Source organism: Anomaloglossus baeobatrachus, chromosome 8 (genome assembly GCF_048569485.1).
Source record: "Anomaloglossus baeobatrachus isolate aAnoBae1 chromosome 8, aAnoBae1.hap1, whole genome shotgun sequence".
NCBI classification, from domain to species: Eukaryota; Metazoa; Chordata; class Amphibia; order Anura; family Aromobatidae; genus Anomaloglossus; species Anomaloglossus baeobatrachus.
In genome coordinates, this window is record NC_134360.1 from 179,347,152 (window position 1) to 179,367,211 (window position 20,060).

A 20,060-nucleotide genomic window follows, 5' to 3' on the forward strand; every position below is an offset into this window, starting at 1 on the left:
CTATTGCATCATGCCTTATCCTCCAGTCACATCCAGAGCTGCAATCTTTATTCTGCTATTGCATCATGTTTTTTCCTCTAGTCACATCAAGAGCTGCAATCATTATTCTGCTACTATTTTATAATGTCTTATTTGGGAGACGGACTGGCTCTGTCTTGCTAACTCTATCCTTCTGACGTGACAGGTGGATGTACTAATATTTGGGGGGGGGAATCGGGAGGTCCAGGGCAGCCGTAGATTGTTATTCCTGTGCAGCGTTGCTGATTGTTTATGGCAATAGGACTGACCTTTCTGCAGGAATAGAACAAAGAATGTCTTCACAGGAGCGTCTTGGATTTATTAAGCTGTAAGTGTCATGCTCCCGGTCCGCTCACCACCCGTCACTCCTACTCCTGGGGTTCCCGCTCCCCGCCAAGCCCACTCTCCTGCTATCCCGTCCAGACCTTTTCCCCATCGGCTCTGTCTCCGCGCCGCTCCCTCACTGCAGCCACCTGTGCTCCAGCGTCCTGCCTCTCCTCCTGTGGACTCGGCTCTCAGCTCTGACATCCGGGTTGCGACCCTTACACATGCACACTAGGGGGTGCACACGTGCGCTCACCTAGACTTAAAGGGCCAGCACAGCTGTCTAGAATATCACTAATAAGTAACCTTGGGTATTTAAGACTTGCTACTCCCCATGGCCAGTGCTTGTTCAATGCGTCCCTGTAGCTTGTTTCATGTACTAGTTGTTCAGGTCCCTCTATGCCTGTGCTTGGTGTAACTCTGTCTCTGCTTGCAGATCCTGAGTACCGTTCTGAGCACACACTCCAGCCTGATCCGCGTAACCTGCTCCAGTCTCCGGTTCTGGACTTCAGCCTGATCCCGTTTAGCTGCACCTGTCTCTGTTCCTGGACTTCAGCCCAACTCCTGTGACCTGCACCAGTCTCAGTTATGGACTTCTGCCTGATGCCGTTAACCTGTACCTGGTCCAGATCAGATCCTGCATCCAGTGACTCTTGCTGATCCCGGCTTCCGTGCATCCAGGCCCTCTGCGTTTACGCCCGACAGTCCCTGTATAGGGTTTTGCTCAAGGCGGCGTCACAGTGGAGTCCGGTGCACAGTCCAGTCGGTCCACTCCCAGGACTATCCTTACAGTAAGAAGCAGAAAGTACCACCCCCCATTACCTGGGTACTCTACTGATATCATGATATTGCAATATAAAATTGGATGCACAGAAAGAATCCTATAATCATAGCATTGTGCATCTGTACTAGATGGATCCATTATATGTCAAAGTCTAAATTTATCTTTTTATATTTTTTTTATTTCTATAATTATTCTTTCAAACAAGAGCGATTGAGGTTGGATATAAGCTGTAAATGATAAACACTACATGAATCCATTATTACATAAAAATCTGTTGGATATGGCAGTATTTATATTATATCTGCATAATACATATAATTAAAACAAAAGAAAAAAGTGCACAATTTCAAGAAATTTAAAATGTTTTATTGTTTTCTTTTACTAAAATCAAAAAAACTTTATATCAAAATTACAACTCGACACTAATATAAAACGCATGCAGTCATGTAATATTGGAGCAGGATTTACAAGTAATATATTAGAATTAAAAGCGAAAGTCTTTGTAGGATAGCGTCAAGACTATTAAATCCCTTATTGGCGTGCCAAGTAGTCTAAGAAAATTATGGATGAAATTCCTTATACCAATCCAGTAGACAACAATAAACATTATTATTTTCCAGAAAATAGATTACCTTACGAATAGGGATCCTATGAAAATCTGTTATGTTCACCCAGACAGTGATGAAACTTACAGAAACAATCAGAATGACCACACTATATACAGTAGATAATATATCTGGCATCTGCGGTACAAACTAGTGTTATTATTGGAAGCCATATCAACATCTTCATCAACAATCATGAAAGTAGAAAAAAGCAGCAGCCAAAATGACAAGCCCTACGACCACATGTAGAAGAAGAAAGCGTGAGCTTGGTTCTACATATCGTGTTTTCATTGGTTTCAAGACCCTGTCCCATTGAGATAAGATGGTTGTCCTCGCTTTCACCCACTTCCCAGGTCCTGATATCCGATATTGATACGGCGTACAAGGCCCAAAATACACACTCCAGGCAAGCTGGGGATCAGTTAGAAAGAGACTTATCATTTTTGGTTTAACACCTAGCAATTCTGCAAGTTCATCCATGTATTCCAAATAGTCCACCTGTATGGTGTGCCGCTGACTGCAGACATAGCTGAAGATGACAGAAGAGATAAAGAAATTAAATTTAAAGTACCCATCACCATGCCAGTTTTTGCCCTTTTTTTATTCTTGCTGCTCCCCTGAGTATTACAATTTTTTTTTTTTTAATTATCTATGCCTAGGGTCATAACGATTGCAGTCGCAGAGGGGTACAGAGGCTCGCCGACCCCAGTGCATGCTTCAGCTGGATGTGCTTTTGAGGGTGCACATCCAGCTGAAGTGCATTGCAGCACAGAGACCCGTTGGATCCTTGCACTGCAATACAGACTGCTGACCAGAGGTGACTGGAGGCACATGACAGTGAAATTATGTGCCATGGCACGCAATACGATTTCAACTGTCGGCCACTGCCCGCTGGCTACAGAAGACACAGCATGATGTGGGTATAAAGGGAAGTGAGTAGTTGTATTTTTTATGCGTTAGAGACAGAACGTGAGCTATATATCAGCAAGGGGCCCAGAAGAAGGACATATATCGTCATGACTAAAAGGCATGTTTTTTTGCATCTGGATACCGCTCCAGGATTTCTGGGAATCACAGTCATCCATTACAGTCTGGTGAGCTGTTAATTTGTGTTTTTCTGTTAGAAAGACATATATACCAGGAAGGGGCCCAGGATAAGGACATATATACCAGGATGGGAGATATTAGTACAGGATGGAGGACATTACTACATAATGAAGGAAGGGTGGGGGCAAGTCGTATGTATGTATGTATAGGATTTAGAATGCTACAATGGCCCATACATCTGCCCAGCATGTGAGGGGAGGGCAGGCCCAAACTTAGCACTCCCTCTCATTGGAGTTTAGTTACGCCACCGTCTATACGGTTCCATACATATGAGACATTTTATTCTACACTATATTTTATCGTTTCTATCAAAGAGGCATGGCATTAGACTAGCCTCAAGAGAACCCTGTGAGCAACGTCTCCTTGAAATGATGATTTAAACACATCTCAACAGCTATAAAAGCAGTCAAGAAAGTCCTAAATAATTACAAATTAACCACTTCCTGCACAATGATCTACATCTACATCATCGTCGATTAAGAGTAAATGTGGAAGAAAGCTATGAAACACTCAGATGTCTCCAGGAGAATCCCAAAACTGAAACCTCCATCAGTCAATATGCTTAAAATAACTTAGACAAAAATCCCCCTGCTACATTTTATTGTGGTCTTTGGAAGTAATGCAACCAATGTAGCTCTTGGACCAGAAACATTTGTGCTCTGTTCTAATTATTTTTTCCATCCACAGGTTCACGGAATCAATTGGTTTTCTTCAAACCATTCAAGGATCTCCTTCCTTCCAACATACAGAGCATATACCTATTTACAAGAATAAGTAAAATTACCGTTTTTCCATTTCTTCTTTCTTTTTTCTGATATCCTCTTTCATGCCACTGATGGAGGGCAGTCGTATTTGTCCTAAAACACCAAAGCAATAATCATATATGGTATTAAGTTTCAATAAACCAATGTGACAAATGATGCCAATATATAGATCACATTTCTATTTCCTAAATATAGATGTTTTTCTTCAAAGGGGTATTCCCATCTTGCCAATTTAGGATATGACTATAGTAAATGAAGGGTCCCACCAATGTATGTTGCTACCAATGCTGAGATAAATGCAATGTACATACAAATGGATAGAGTTTCGACCAACTCCCCACTGACAATGGTGGTTTCTTAGGGTACTGATTTTAGCTGGACGCTCATTTCATTGGTCCTGGGATAAGCCACAAATATACTACCTGGGAATAGCATTGTTATTATTCAATGTGAAATTTCATATACTGGTCTCATGCACATAGTTACGTTATGGATCTGAACAAAATGGAGTCGTTCTATGGCGCCTATATCAGTCTCCAGCTACACTATGTTCACAATTATTAGGCAGGTGAGTATCTTGACCGTATCACAATTTTTATGCTGATATTCCAACTCTAAGGTGTATAAACTTGAATGCTTATTGGATGAAGCAGATCAGGTGATGGGAAATTGTGTAATGAGCGAGGGTGAGGCCTAAGGATATGAAACCTTTTATCAAGGGGTGCAGAATTATTATGCAGCTTGTTGCCCTCAGACAAAATGGTCTAAAAAAGAGATTTAACTGAAAAGTCAATATTACAAGTCTTATAGAGGGACGTAGCACTCTTGAAACTGCTAAGATATTAGGGCACAATCACAGAACTATCAAACATTTTGTTGTAAATAGCCAATAGAGCCACAAAAACCATGTTGAGGAAAAAAAGGTGCACAGAAGAATGAAACGTGAAGTGTCCAGGAAGCCATTATTCGTCAGTACAGTCAAATTCCAGAACTGCACTTCCCAGGACAGCCCAGAAGTACAAGGTATTCAGTGCTAAGAGACATGGACAAGGTAAGGGAGTTGAAACCTGACTCACACTGAACAAGACATAGGCGGTGAAACAAAGACTGGGTCAAGTAATATCTGAAGACAGGTTCCTCAAAGGTTTTATGGGCTGAAGCGATGTCAGTGACTCTTGAGGAACCAGGTAGCTGGGCTGTGATTGGATTGGTAAGGGACACACACCTCTACTTCAACTTAAATACCTGCAAGGTGGAGTTTGGGTATGGCTGTGGGCTGGAATTATTAAAATTTAGCTAGTTGAATCATTTTGGGTTGAATATGGACCTAAAATCAATTCACAAAACTTTTTGAGATCTTGTAGGCCCTCCCTAAACAGGATTTTGGCAATGAATGAAAACAGTCACCTCTCTGAGCAGTAAGATACACAAAATGCACCTGGTACATGCCTAAACGAAAAAGAGGGCCATAAGAGAGTGGATTGAACTACCTAAAATGGTAAAAAGAGCAGCTCCACAGGCTAATAATGATCAACAAGGAGGACTGTGGAGTATAAAGGCTAAGAATATAACATGTTATTGATGTACAAAGTTAAAAAATGATACAAATAATATAAAGATGACTGAATCAATTCATTGTTAGCCAGACACAGAGGGCATTACAATATGTGCATATAAAGTGACAAATGTATGATCAATGCCCACATGGAAGCTGGATGAGATACAAATATAATAGACATAGAAAGTATGAGAATAAACATATAGTCAAGGAGTACATGGCAACAATGCATCATTCCACTAGTAAGGTGTAGAGTGGGAGGCCAACAAATGGAGAAGATCCCTGACGAGTGTTTTGCATATTCAAATAATATGCTTCCTCCTCATAGGGGATTGGAATACCCATCCCTAATGAGGAAGAAGATTATTTGGACACACGAAACGTGCGTCGGGGTTTTTTTCCTTGTGTTGGCCTCCCAATCTGTGCCTTACTATTGGTATGATAAATTGTTGCAATATACTACTTGACTACATGTTTATGCTCACAGTCTCTGGCTGAACCTATGACAACTGTTTCTATTATAAATGTATCTCATCCAACCGTGCATGTTAGCCACACAGCTGGGATAACAGTGGGCTTGCGGTAACTGGGTGGAGGTGACCTAGGATATACGTCCTGGGTCATTAAGGGGTTAAACATTTTTCAAAATACCTTTATTTAGCAAAAAGGCATTTTTTATCTACTGCACTTTGTCCGGATTTTAAACATGGCAGCTTCCTGGACATGTAGTAGGATGGACTGCATGAAACAAGAGACAGATGCACTAAAACTGTCAGGATGACTGAGATGAATATTCATCTTCAGTCAGCTGAAGAAAGGAATGTATCTTCTCCTCCTTTAGTTTGGCTCCTCTCAGTGTCCTGTCAGGTTGACTGAACAGAGGAATGTTTGTTCCGGATGCCTGATTGTCTGACCAGACACTGCACTGACATGACATTTGTCCTGTACTTCACTCGGCGCATCCTACTACATGTCCTCTGAACTCTAGGACGGCTTGGGATTTATGGCAGCTGCCATCTTGGAATACTGACAGAGTGCAGTAGATAAAACATATTTTTGCTATGTAAAAGGTATTTAGCAAATGATTTAATATTTAAATGTGTATTATGTATTTTAGTACATTTCTTGGAGAATCCCATTTGAGGGAAAGGGCAGCACTTGTATGTCATGTTGTCACAACGTGGACTAGGGGAGAGTCTGGTGTGAACCAAAACACATTACAACAAGGGGTACACCAACTACAAACAGAGGGGACACTTGGGAACACTTTAACAACAGTAGTCCATAGCGCTAATGAGAGGGAAGATGGCTACCTCCTCCACTTATCTACTGCTGTACCCTGCATTGCTAGCCAGTCCCTATACAGGTTCTTCACCTGTCGCTAAGCAGGAACCTGAAGCCTTGAGATGACCCTACAATAGTCCCTGGCTAGGGAGTAGGCAGGTGAAGGATGCTAGTCCCACCGCAGCACTGAAACAACACACTAGGAAAAGAAGACAGACAGGGGGAAAATACAACAGAAAGCTGCAGTCAAAACAGCAACTACGGCAGAGGGTAATAGCTCCTTCTTCCTCCCAGTCCAGAATCCAAATGAATCAAGAATAAGCGGTCCCCTCTGCTAGTAGCAGAGAGTATAAAAAGGGACTGGGAGTGGTCCAAACTGGAAGCACCTGATCAGAAGTCTGAGACCGCTGGAAAACAAACTGACATTAACCCTCTCTTACCCAATAGAAAGAAAATCACATTTAAATAGCAGAATCTCACCAGGTAAAGTGAGACTCAGACCCAGAACCAGTCACTAAATTCTTTTAGCAGAGGGATGACCATGATGACACATGTGCATGGAACCAAACTTCCCCATTTTAGTTTTGAAGTGTTACTCTCTCACCCAATTTTCATGTTGGGTCTGGAAAGATGTAACTATGTTGGATGGCAAAAACGTGCCCCTTTATTAAGATAGGACCTGGGCACAATATTCACTGGGCAAAAGAGTCTCTGCTAAGGACTCAGAGGAGCTAAAGGACTTGTAGTGAGAGAGTACTGCCCTGATTCATCACTCTGGGGCAATGAGACTAATATACCGACACAGGGTAAATCTAGGTATAAAAACTACTTATGTTGAGTTGACATCTTATAGAATATAGAATTTATCCTTTTTTTTTACAGTGGAAGCACGCAAGTTAAAAACAGGACATCCTGAAAAAAAATCTGATCACCTACGCATTTCGAATTGAGATTTATGAGTGGCTCTTAAGCATGGCATGACTCAACACCAGCAATTTCTGAAAATAATAAAGTTCATTTTCTCCTACATGGTGTACCCCTTAACGACCGTGATATTAGGTCCCTGCGGTCATAGTGTTAATATGGGCGAGGATCGGCGCACATGTCAGCTGTTTTGTACAGTTGACATGTGTTCCTCACAGGTATGAGTGGAATCGCTATTGACTCATACCTGTTAAGCCCTTAAATGGCTCTGTCAAGAAGTGACAGCGCAATTTTAACGATGATTGTGGTAGAAGTTTACTCACTGTCCGATACTGGAAGTCACGTGACGTAATCATGTGGATCTGGTGGTTGTCATGGTAGCACAGGGTCATGTGAGGACTCCTGTAGCTCACATGACTCAGGTCCTTTAACCAGCAGCCAAGTACTGCAGGTTATAAGAGATGAGCATTTCTCCCGGTCTGCGCGGTGCTGCTCTGATCAGGAGAAGTGAATGAGCGATCAGACTGCTGATCCTTCTAGTACCCTAGTAAAATAAAAAAAAAAAAAAAAAGTTTAAAAAAAGTTTTGAAAATTAAAAAAAAAATAAAAAACCTAAAAGGTTCAAGTCACCCCCCCCTTTCGCCCCATTAAAAATTAAAGGTTAAAAAAATAACAAATATACACACATTTGGTATCGCCGCGTTCAAAATATAAAATCAATTAATCTGATTGGTAAACTGCGTAGCGGCAAAAAAATTCCAAATGCAAAAATTAAGTTTTTTGGTCGCCGCATATTTTGTACAAAATGCAATAACAGGCGATCAAAGCGTAGCATCGGCGCAAAATGGTATTGTTAAAAACGTCAGCCCGAGATGAAAAAAATGAGCCATTAATGAGCCATAGATCCCAAAAAATGAGAACGCTATGGGTCGCGGAAAATGGCGCAAAACGTATGCCACTTTTTTCAAACAAACTTCTGATATATTTTTATTTAAAGGGGTGGTTCACCCATATTTTTTATTGTCTAGTTCAATATTATATTGAGAAACAATGTTTCTCTCAAATACCTTATGATGGCAATAGTGCCTGTGAGAGGCACTATTGCAGACCGCTGTTCCCCGCTCTGGTGACGTCACGTCAAGTGCCGCACACGCCACATCCGTGCGGCCGGCTGCAATCTTCTTGACTCAATGAGCTGTGAGCGGTGTTTCACCACTGTAGCAGCCCATCTGCTCCCTGCTCCCTCACAGCAGAACGCTGCAAGCAGGAGATGCGCTGAGCTTTGACAGTGGTGAAACACCGCCCACAGCCCAGTGAGTCAGGAAGACTGCAGCCGGCCGCAGGGATGAGACTTGTGCGGCACTTGACGTGACGTCACCAGAGCGGGGAACAGCGGTCTGTAATAGCACCTCTCACAGGCACTATTGCCAACACAAGGTATTTGAGAGAAACATTGTTTCTCAATATAATATCGAACTAGACAATAAAAAATATGGGTGAACCACCCCTTTAAAAAAAAAAATCAGAAGTAAACCAATTCATGTTTGGTGTCTACAAACTCGCACCAACCTCAGGCATCACACACACACACATCACTGTTACCATATAGTGAACTCAGTGAATAAAATATCACAAAAACAATAGTGCACTCGCACTTTTTTTGCAATTTTTCCGCATTTGGAATTTTTGTTTGCCATTTTGCAGTACACTATATGGTAAAACTCACGGTCTCATTTACAAGCACAGCTCATTCTGCAAAAAACGAGCCCTCACATGTCCAGATTGGCTAAAAAATAAAAAAGTTATGTCTATTGAAAGAATGGCGAAAAAAAACGGAAAGCGCAAAATCGTCCGGTCGTGAAGGGGTTAAAGTGCAACAGCTGGGTGCAATAATAACGCTATTATCCTATAGATTAGCTCTATATCTGCAATTTAAAAGAATTATCCAAGCTAAGAGGTTCCCTTTAAATTGCTGGGATAGTCGAGTACTGTACTACTATCTCTTCGTTGCCATATGGACTATGAATGGAGGGGTGGTGTGCATGCGTGTCATGCCTCCATATGAATAGAGTGGAGCTACAACAACTGGGTTTACGTGCGCCAATGATCACATGTCTCTTATCCTATCAACAGTTCTACTTATTTACTGGCTGAACTCATGACGTATCTATAAGGGATAAACGGGTCTCCAGTGACAAACTTCCCCTTAATTTAAACATATTAGTAACGACACAGACTCCAACTTTATTGCCGAATGGCCACAGCTTTATTCAACAGTATATATGTACCAAACTTGTGGCTCAACATGCCACCCCATTAACACCTGAACCTGTACATATATACATATTCTCCACAAAATGACACCTGATAGGTCCATCCGAGAGCCAAACCATCATTCCTATCCCCCGGCCGTAACCTCCAACCGGCCCAGGGGACCACCTCGGCCGTGACCAAACCGACCCGAGGTGTAGGGTAATTAACGTTCCATCGTTAATTACCCCTCCCCAGAACCTGCAGGACCTCCGCCTACAAGTTCCCATCCAACTCAAAGCCACTCCCCCTGAGTGGCTTCATACCAACAAACCTACTGTCGGTACACCAAACCTCTCTGAACGGACCTATCACCCCGCCACAGACCGGCCAAGTGACACCTTACTTGGCCCGGGCCCCCCACACCCCCAATGCTCGTTCCTTTCCATCCTTCAAACCCAACTTCCACAAATCCCACCGCCATCCGTGAGAATGGACCCCATCACGCCTCAAATACTGCTCGGTGTACTTCTCCAACTCCTCGAATCGAACCACCAACCTCCGTTCCACGCTCCAAACCTGCCCATCGCCCGGTTCCATTTTTCCCAGGCCCTGTTAATCCGGTCCACTCCTAAAACGCCACTGCCTTCGGGCTACCATATCGGACCTCACAATCACCATGCCATGGAACGCCCTCCCCAAATGAAGTAAATCCACCTTGCTCTCACTTTTAACTCCCACACCATCCACGCTCCAAAGTCATTCCCCCCCCACCTGCAGCATTAAAACCACAGGTTCCTTGTCAATCCAGCTATAATACACCAATTCAGGGCGAACTCTACTCCAAGTCATGCCCCGAACTCCGAGCCATTTTTTTTTTTTACACGGGCTTCCTACATCGCCGCTCCGTACAAAGAGACTGCCCACCAAACCGTCCTCAATAAAGGACCCCCCCCTGTCACCAAACATCACCTAATCAGATGTGGTCTAATATACAAACGAAACCCGGAGGAATCCCAGCTCCCAATCCACCGGGTCCCATCCTCACTCAGCCCCCCCACTTAGCCGCTTCAGTCGCTGCCCCAATCCGAAAGGAGTGGGCCCATAACCCTTGGCTACTCCCCCGGCCTTTACTAAAGCCTTCTTCAACACTGCCATACTGGACTCACGATAAGGCATATCCATCCACATGTCTAAAGAAACACCGGGGTAGCCACCCCACACCTGCAAGAATTCCACCACCTGACCCACCGGGCATAGGTGGTGCCCTGGCAATTCAAACAATGTCACCAGACGTCCCCCACCTAATTGGTCTGTCTATCGAAAACCATACCGGCACTCACGCCATCCTTACCAAGCGTAACAACCTCTAATAACAGCCCGCCTACCGCATGCCTGGCAGGGCTACCAAATTCCCTGATGCAGAAAACCCCAAAATGCCAATACGAAGGCAACCTTAAACAGCCTCGTACCTAATCGGACGAGCATATATACCCCCAACCACATCACCAACCAATCAACGACGGAAACAATAGTGGCCGTCTCCTGTCTCGCGACCACGCGTCCTTTGAAAACCCTTTATCCCCCACCGCACCAGAAAATCCTTTGCCACGTCCCGAACCCCTTGCATTTTAACAAGAAGGCCAACACCGCCCAACTTGTAATCATCACCGAAACGGACCGGCCTGCTGAAAAAATCCCAGCTAATCAATGACAAAAACCCCCAGCACTCAGCCTGTCTAACCAAGCTCCATAAAAGCCGCCTTCTCCAATTCCTCCCATTCTCGCCACACAGCCTGACATCGGCACAAGTAGCCTCAGTCACCGGTCTCCTGATTCCCTCAAATGCTACCCGACGCCAGGTCACACAGCCATGCCGGGCATAGTTCTCCCACCTTGTCCGCTCCAGGCACCATTCGCCTGAACCTGTTGAACTGAAACCGAGAGCGCATCAGCCACTTCACTTTGCACTCCGGGCACATGCTGCGCCACAACGCGCCTGTTGGGTTCTAAACAACCCCAACCCAGATGTCTCAAGTAGCACACCACCGGGAGCGATTTTGAAGACCATGAATTGATCGAAATACACCACCACCATGTCAGTACAATGCACACCAAGCTTCTTGCCCGCAACTTCTGGGCCCCAAAACTCCAATACCACTATGCTGGGGGAACATTTCCACCAGCGCCAAATATGTCACAAACCCCTTTTTCCACCCAAAGCCGTGGCCATCAGCCCACACACCGATGCGTCCTAAAATTGCCCCAAAACGTGATGCCCCCGCCGCATCAATAAACAGCTCCGGCTGGCTATCTGATACTGCCCTGCTCACCCATAACGTCCGTCCGTTGTATCATTCAAGGAATGCAGCCCCACACCAGCAAACCTTCTTTCATTGTCATTGACACTCTGACACATAATTTGTAGCAATCACCCCTGCCATTGCGCTCGCCAGACGCCTGCTAACTATTCGCCCCATAGGCCTAGTGCGACCGGCAAAATTCAACTTCCCAAGGACCGACTAAAATCCTGTAACCGCACCTTCTTAGCCCCAGTGCAACAACTGCACCGACACCTTCAACACGCAGCTCGTCCTCCGGCAATCGGCATACCATAGCCACCGTGTCAATTTCAAAGCCCAAGAAACACAAGGACGTCACTGGCCCTTCTGTCTTCCCCCCGTGCCACCGAATCCCCAGGCTTCCTGCAATGCGTTCTCATGTAAATAACAGCAAGGAACAAACCGAGGAGCCCACTGGGCCCACGCAAAAGAAATCATCCAAATAGTGTATCACTGAGTGGACACCCGCCACATCCCTGACTACCCATTCCACACACGAACTGACGCTTCAAACTAAGCGCACGAAATAGAACAACCCATGGGCAGGCACTGATCCACATAGTATTGCCCATCCCACCTGCACCCAAAGGTGCAAAAACTCTCCGGGTGCACCGGAAGTAACCGTAAAGCTGCTTCCACGTCCGCCTTGGTCATCGGGGCCCCTTGCCCACTACCCACACTAACTCCCACGCCTTGTCAAATGATACATAACAGACCGCCGGCACTCGGGTGAAATCCCGCCGTTCACCAACAACCCAGCCGGGTAATAGAGATGATGAAGGAGCCGGTACTCGTTCGACTCCTTCTTGGGTACCACTCCCAGCAGCGCCGAAAACCCTCAAGTTGGGGGGTGACGGGTCCTGGACCAGACCCGCCATCCATCCCGCTCCACCTCCTTCTGCAGCCTTTCCGTCACCACCTCCGGATGTCCTTTTTTTGGACCCCGAATTACCCGGGCGAAACTCCGGCGCCCCAAAATCAAGCGGAACCCGGAAACCTACCATAAAACCCGTAGCAAACAGCTCCGCCGCCCGGTCATCCGGATATCTATTTAAATAGGGACGCATCCCTCGACCCTCACTAGCGTCCTTCCTGTTACCAAAAAACCTTCCCCCGACTTTTCATTCCCCCTTTGAAACACCTGTCCAAAGAGTGGGAAAAAATTCCACAACCGGAACACTCGTGTTTGAACCGACACGCTGCCCCCAAACTTACATTGCCCCTCACTAAATTTACAACACGCCCCTGCACCCGGGCCCCCATGCCCCTGCACCCGGGCCCCTGGCACCACCTCAAAAAGGGGGGTTCGCCGGAGCCGTTATCAAGCGCATCCCCAAACATATCTTTTTGTGTTCCCACCAGATGCCCGGCCGCGCAGCCTTCCAATGCCAGCTAGTAAGCGTCCTCGGGATCAACCTACACCTCCCCCTTTTTTTTTTTTTTGAACCTCCTTATCTCTTAGATTCACTTGCCTTCACCGTATCCAAATTAAACTTTCCAAGGGAAGCAGTGAAAATATTTCCCCATACTCCCTTTTTCTTATCTACTCCCTCACCTCCTTTTTTAAATGCCCCCCTAACGGACTCCCAAAGCACCCGTAACTTCGCTCCGTGCCCTATCATCCAAACGCACCACCTCATCATCCTTTTCCATTTCCTCGCTAACCCACGCCACGGCCGCCGCGCCGTCCGCCTGACCCGCAACGACCGCCGGCACAACCTCCTAAGTCTCTACCTCGCGCACCGGTACCACCGGCAGCCACCCTGACCGTGGGACCCACCCACGCCCCCCGCCAGGGACCCAGGCCCGCTGCGACCTGACCGCCCAGCCGACGATCCCTACAACACCCTTCGCAGCTGCCCCCAAAACTCCGCCCCGGGTAACCCCGACTGACCGACCGCACTAAACCCCCGGCAAACCACTCCCCGCGGTGGAACCCCCCGTCCCCGCTAACACTACCCACAACATTAAACATATTGATTGTTCTCTCACCGGGCTGCCTCTGAACCGAATCCGGAGCAGCCGTACCGCGAACATCCTGCTGCCGTTCATCCGTCCTGCCGCCTCCTCCGGTCCTTCTTCCTCGCCCGAATAAGAGGAGCTGCTGAAGTCCGCTGGGGGGACCAGCGAGGGGACAGCCCGCACCTTGCGGCCGTCAACCCCCACGGTCACCGCACCCTGCTCCTCCGTGCACCTCCTATTTGTCCTCTGTTTCCTGCCGCGGAGCGGCGTCCTGCCGCCATCCTTCTTTGCTGCCCCCTCCTGCTGCACCGCTGTAATCTCTGTAGCCCCCGGTGGTCCCCCTCCCTGCCGACTGCAGGAAGGCCGTGCCTCTCCGTCCGGATGCCAGGAGCACCCCCCAGCCTGATCCCTGCTGGGAGGTACCGTAATAACCGACCGCCGCAAGGGCCCTGCCGACCGCAAGACCCTGCCACCAGCACCCTCCGACTACCGCTCCGATCCGTCCCTCCATCCATGCTCTCTCCCCTGCCGTCTGCAGGGAGTCTCCCCGTCCGCTCTGTGGTGACGGGCGCCACCCCCAGCCCGCACCTCACTGGGGGCTGCCGCTGCTCTGGTCCGTGGCCGTGCAGGCCGCAGACCGGAAGTAGGCCTCGCATAAGCTCCGCCCACCCCCGGCCCGCGGAATCTCCGACGAGGATTCCTCCCGGCGGCCGGAGACACGTCCAAAGGTGAGGTGCACTCCGCTGCCCCGGAGGGTCCCCGAAGGGGCTCCTAAATCTGTCTTCTCCCCCCCGACGGGGGAGTAACGCTCCGGCGGTCGCGCCCGCCGAGCGTGCAGCGCAGCTCCGGGCGCAGGAGCAGAGAAGCCGCTCCAGCCCTGCAGACGCGTCCTCGCCGATGTCCTCAGATGCTCCCCCCCCCCCCCCAGCTCCAGCACCGCCACCATTCTTCAGTCAGGGAGGCAGCAGCGCAGGGGGGACACGCTGTCTGTAGGTCAAAAGGGGCAGTGACCTCTGCACAGCCCCCTTTATACCCACACACCAACCCTCCCATATCCTGTCCCTCACCCAATCCCTTTTCCCGACTCTCCCACCAATCAGGCAGCCCCTATGTGCCTCCAACCTTAGCACTTAACTCTTTCCTACCCTAACCCTCCCGATCGTCATGGGCCTGTTCACCCCTATGGGGCTCTCTGGCCGTCTTATTTTACTTACCAGCGAAGATTCTTGTGGCCAATCGGCATTGTAGTTCTGAAATGGGCATAATGGCCCCAAGTGGTTGTATCAATCCAATGACGGCCAGCGTCTGTTTTTCGAGCTCCGGCGGGAAGGTGTACTTATATAAAGAGACCTTGTTGTGTTGCACTTTAAGTTCCTCACAAAAAGGAAAACTAAAGGAATAACCTGTGGCAAATACAACAACGTCGATATCTTTTTCCACAGTTTCATCATCAAAAATGGCATCCGTTGCGGTAAATTTTGCCACATTAGATTTCACGAGGACAGTGCCAGCGATAATACGGTTTGGAAGATCATCATTCACCATAGGATGTTGGCTAAAAACTCTGGTAGAAATAAAAACAAAAATGTAATTAATTCACATGGAAAATGATGTCATGAAAAGAACATCAAAATAAAACAAATATATATTTGCTGGGAAAGCACTAATGTTTTTATGCTGAATTGCACAGATATAGGACACGATATCCTGACTTTATACGTATTTAATTAACATATGGAAAACACAAAGTAAATAAGTAAATATCGCCGCCTAGTGGTTATAGTAAATGTGTAAATGCACCGCTTAATTTGTTTGCTGTAAATAAATAAACATGGTATACAGCCACTGGCGGACACAGACAGAAAAGGGCCCCAGTGCAAGAACAATTTAAGGGCCCTTTGCAGCCAAAGAGATCATCAAAATGCACAATTACCCCTGCCCTGGAGATAAAAATGGTCCTCCGGATCTTTTCGATCCCTGTGCCACTGCACAGGCTGCACCAATGATATGTCTGCCCCTGTATACAGCAGTCACAGATATAGTCATACATACATACCCATACAAATAACACTGAGACAGACTACAGAGTATAGGTTGGAAAGAATTGGCCATTTGTTTATTATTAAGGGTTACCAAATAACAAGTATATAAACCATAACCAAACATTACCATATAATAAACCAAAAACAAAATTCAAGAAGCTAATTACCATAATCCACCCAGAGCCTCCGGGCGATTTTTCCCCTCTAATAAAAACAAATGACAAAACAACACAAAGAAACATAAAAAAGGGGGCGGGAGGGCAGGGCAAATTCTTCTTTGATCTTCAGCTGTGAATGGCACAACTGACCAAAACCCACTCTTTTATAGGGAAAAACCTTCCCGCACAAAAAGTAAATAACCAATAAATAACCACCAGACACCCGCGCGGTGTGTTAATTGGCCAAAGCCATACACCCGCGTTACTAGGAAGAAAATACCTCAGGACCTGTATGATCATGTTAATCCCCCAGCTAGTTGCTATGGGATTTTTCATGATCAGATAAACAATTCCTTACAGGGACAGCAGAAATTTCCATACAACATGGTTATTTAAGTTTTTTTCTGGAATATGCTGACTTACAGTGCCTACAAGTAGTATTCAACCCCCTGCAGATTTAGCAGGTTTGATAAGATGCAAATAAGTTAGAGCCTGCAAACTTCAAACAAGAGCAGGATTTATTAACAGATGCATAAATCTTAGAAACCAACAAGTTATGTTGCTCAGTTAAATTTTAATACATTTTCAACATAAAAGTGTGGGTCAATTATTATTCAACCCCTAGGTTTAATATTTTGTGGAATAACCCTTGTTTGCAATTACAGCTAATAATCGTCTTTTATAAGACCTGATCAGGCCGGCACAGGTCTCTGGAGTTATCTTGGCCCACTCCTCCATGCAGATCTTCTCCAAGTTATCTAGGTTCTTTGGGTGTCTCATGTGGACTTTAATCTTGAGCTCCTTCCACAAGTTTTCAATTGGGTTAAGGTCAGGAGACTGACTAGGCCACTGCAACACCTTGATTTTTTCCCTCTTGAACCAGGCCTTGGTTTTCTTGGCTGTGTGCTTTGGGTCGTTGTCTTGTTGGAAGATGAAATGACGACCCATCTTAAGATCCTTGATGGAGGAGCGGAGGTTCTTGGCCAAAATCTCCAGGTAGGCCGTGCTATCCATCTTCCCATGGATGCGGACCAGATGGCCAGGCCCCTTGGCTGAGAAACAGCCCCACAGCATGATGCTGCCACCACCATGCTTGACTGTAGGGATGGTATTCTTGGGGTCGTATGCAGTGCCATCCAGTCTCCAAATGTCACGTGTGTGGTTGGCACCAAAGATCTCGATCTTGGTCTCATCAGACCAGAGAACCTTGAACCAGTCTGTCTCAGAGTTCTCCAAGTGATCATGAGCAAACTGTAGATGAGCCTTGACATGACGCTTTGAAAGTAAAGGTACCTTACGGGCTCGTCTGGAACGGAGACCATTGCGGTGGAGTACGTTACTTATGGTGTTGACTGAAACCAATGTCCCCACTGCCATGAGATCTTCCCGGAGCTCCTTCCTTGTTGTCCTTGGGTTAGCCTTGACTCTTCGGACAAGCATGGCCTCGGCACGGGTGGAAACTTTCAAAGGCTGTCCAGGCCATGGAAGGCTAACAGTAGTTCCATAAGCCTTCCACTTCCGGATGATGCTCCCAACAGTGGAGACAGGTAGGCCCAACTCTTTGGAAAGGGTTTTGTACCCCTAGCCAGCCTTGTGACCATCCACGATCTTGTCTCTGATGGCCTTGGAATGCTCCTTTGTCTTTCCCATGTTGACCAAGTATGAGCACAAGTTTGGGGAGGGTCTTAATTAGTCAGAAAAGGCTGGAAAAAGAGATAATTAATCCAAACATGTGAAGCTCATTGTTCTTTGTGCCTGAAATACTTCTTAATACTTTAGGGGAACCAAACAGAATTCTTGTGGTTTGAGGGGTTGAATAATAAATGACCCTCTGAATAAACTTTTCACAATTTAAAAAAAAAAAAATAAAAAAAAATAACATTCTTTTTTGCTGCAGTGCATTTCACACTTCCAGGCTGATCTACAGTCCAAATGTCACAATGCCAAGTTAATTCCGAATGTGTAAACCTGCTAAATCTGCAGGGGGTTGAATACTACTGGTAGGCACTGTACCCTTTAACACATTCACATATGTCATGCTTAGACTTAAAAATACTACATACACTCACTCACATGTAGGCTTAAAAGTTATAAATATTGGGTTCCCAACCTGTCCGTAAAGAAGCACTTGAGCATATTTTTTATCTACAGTATATAGACTATGTGCATCCTGTATGATGCAGCTTCACACTGTGGAGTCTCCTGAATGATGCAGCTTCACACTGTGCAGTCTCATTAATGATGCAGCTTCATACTGTGGAGTCTCCTGAATAATGCAGCTTCACACTGTGGAGTCTCCTGAATAATGCAGCTACACACTGTACAGTCTCATTAATGATGCAGCTATATACTGTGGAGTCTCCTGAATAATGCAGCTTCACACTGTGGAGTCTCCTGAATGATGCAGCTTCACACTGTGCAGTCTCATTAATGATGCAGCTTCATACTGTGGAGTCTCCAGAATAATGCAGCTTCACACTGTGGAGTCTCCTGAATGATGCAGCTTCACACTGTGGATTCTCTTGTATGATGCAGCTTCACACTGTGGTGTCTCCAGAATGATGCAGCTTCACACTGTGGAGTCTCCTGTATGATGCAGCTTCACACTGTGGAGTCTCCTGTATGATGCAGCTTCACACTGTGGAGTCTCCTGAATCATGTAGCTTCACACTGTGCAGTCTCATTAATGATGCAGCTTCACACTGTGCAGTCTCATTAATGATGCAGCTTCACACTGTGGATTCTCCTTAATGATGCAGCTTCACACTGTGGAGTCTCCTGAATGATGCATTTTCACACTGTGGTGTCTCTTGTATGATGCAGCTTCACACTGTCGTGTCTCCAGAATGATGCAGATTCACACTGTGGTGTCTCCAGAATGATGCAGATTCACACTGTGGTGTCTCCAGAATGATGCAGCTTCACAATGTGGAGTCTCCTGAATGATGCAGCTTCACACTGTGGAGTCTCATGTATGATGTAGCTTCACACTGTGGAGTCTCCTAAATAATGCAGCTTCACACTGTGTAGTCTCCTGTATGATGCAGCTTCACACTGTGGAGTCTCCTATATGATGCAGCTTCACACTGTGGAGTCTCCTGAATAATGCAGCTTCACACTGTGGAGTCTCCTGTATGATGCAGGTTCACACTGTGGAGTCTCCTGAATCATGCAGCTTCACACTGTGAAGTCTCATTAATGATGCAGCTTCACACTGTGGTGTCTCATTAATGATGCAGCTTCACACTGTGCAGTCTCATTAATGATGCAACTTCACACTGTGCAGTCTCATTAATGATGCAGCTTCACACTGTGCAGTCTCATTAATGATGCAGCTTCACACTGTGGTGTCTCTTGTATGATGCAGCTTCACACTGTGGTGTCTCCAGAATGATGCAGCTTCACACTGTGGTGTCTCCAGAATGATGCAGCTTCACACTGTGGAGTCTCCTATATGATGCAGCTTCACACTGTGGAGTCTCCTATATGATGCAGCTTCACACTGTGGAGTCTCCTATATGATGCAGCTTCACACTGTGGAGTCTCCTATATGATGCAGCTTCACACTGTGGAGTCTTTTGTATGATGCAGGTTCACACTGTGGAGTCTCCTGAATCATGCAGCTTCACACTGTGAAGTCTCATTAATGATGCAGCTTCACACTGTGCAGTCTCATTAATGATGCAGCTTCACACTGTGCAGTCTCATTAATGATGCAGCTTCACACTGTGCAGTCTCCTTAATGATGCAGCTTCACACTGTGGAGTCTCCTTAATGATGCAGCTTCACACTGTGGTGTCTCTTGTATGATGCAGCTTCACACTGTGGTGTCTCCAGAATGATGCAGCTTCACACTGTGGTGTTTCCAGAATGATGCAGCTTCACACTGTGGAGTCTCCTGTATGATGCAGGTTCACACTGTGGAGTCTCCTGTATGA

The 20,060-nt window shown here is 46.3% G+C and overlaps 1 protein-coding gene across 2 annotated transcripts in view; it reads right to left on the reverse strand.

Annotated features, from left to right (window-relative positions):
* Window positions 1-1,470: 1,470 nt before the first annotated feature.
* The window catches only part of LOC142250142 (flavin-containing monooxygenase 5-like), a 62,413-nt gene continuing 43,823 nt past the window's right edge, over window positions 1,471-20,060 (reverse strand). For both annotated transcript variants that reach the window (XM_075322260.1, XM_075322259.1), the window contains exons 7-9: window positions 15,137-15,486; window positions 3,623-3,695; window positions 1,471-2,260 (exon numbers count right to left, since the gene is read on the reverse strand). In XM_075322260.1, the coding sequence (XP_075178375.1) occupies window positions 1,918-2,260; window positions 3,623-3,695; window positions 15,137-15,486 (766 nt within the window). In that variant the 3' untranslated portion in view covers window positions 1,471-1,917. The remainder of the gene's footprint in view (window positions 2,261-3,622; window positions 3,696-15,136; window positions 15,487-20,060) is intronic.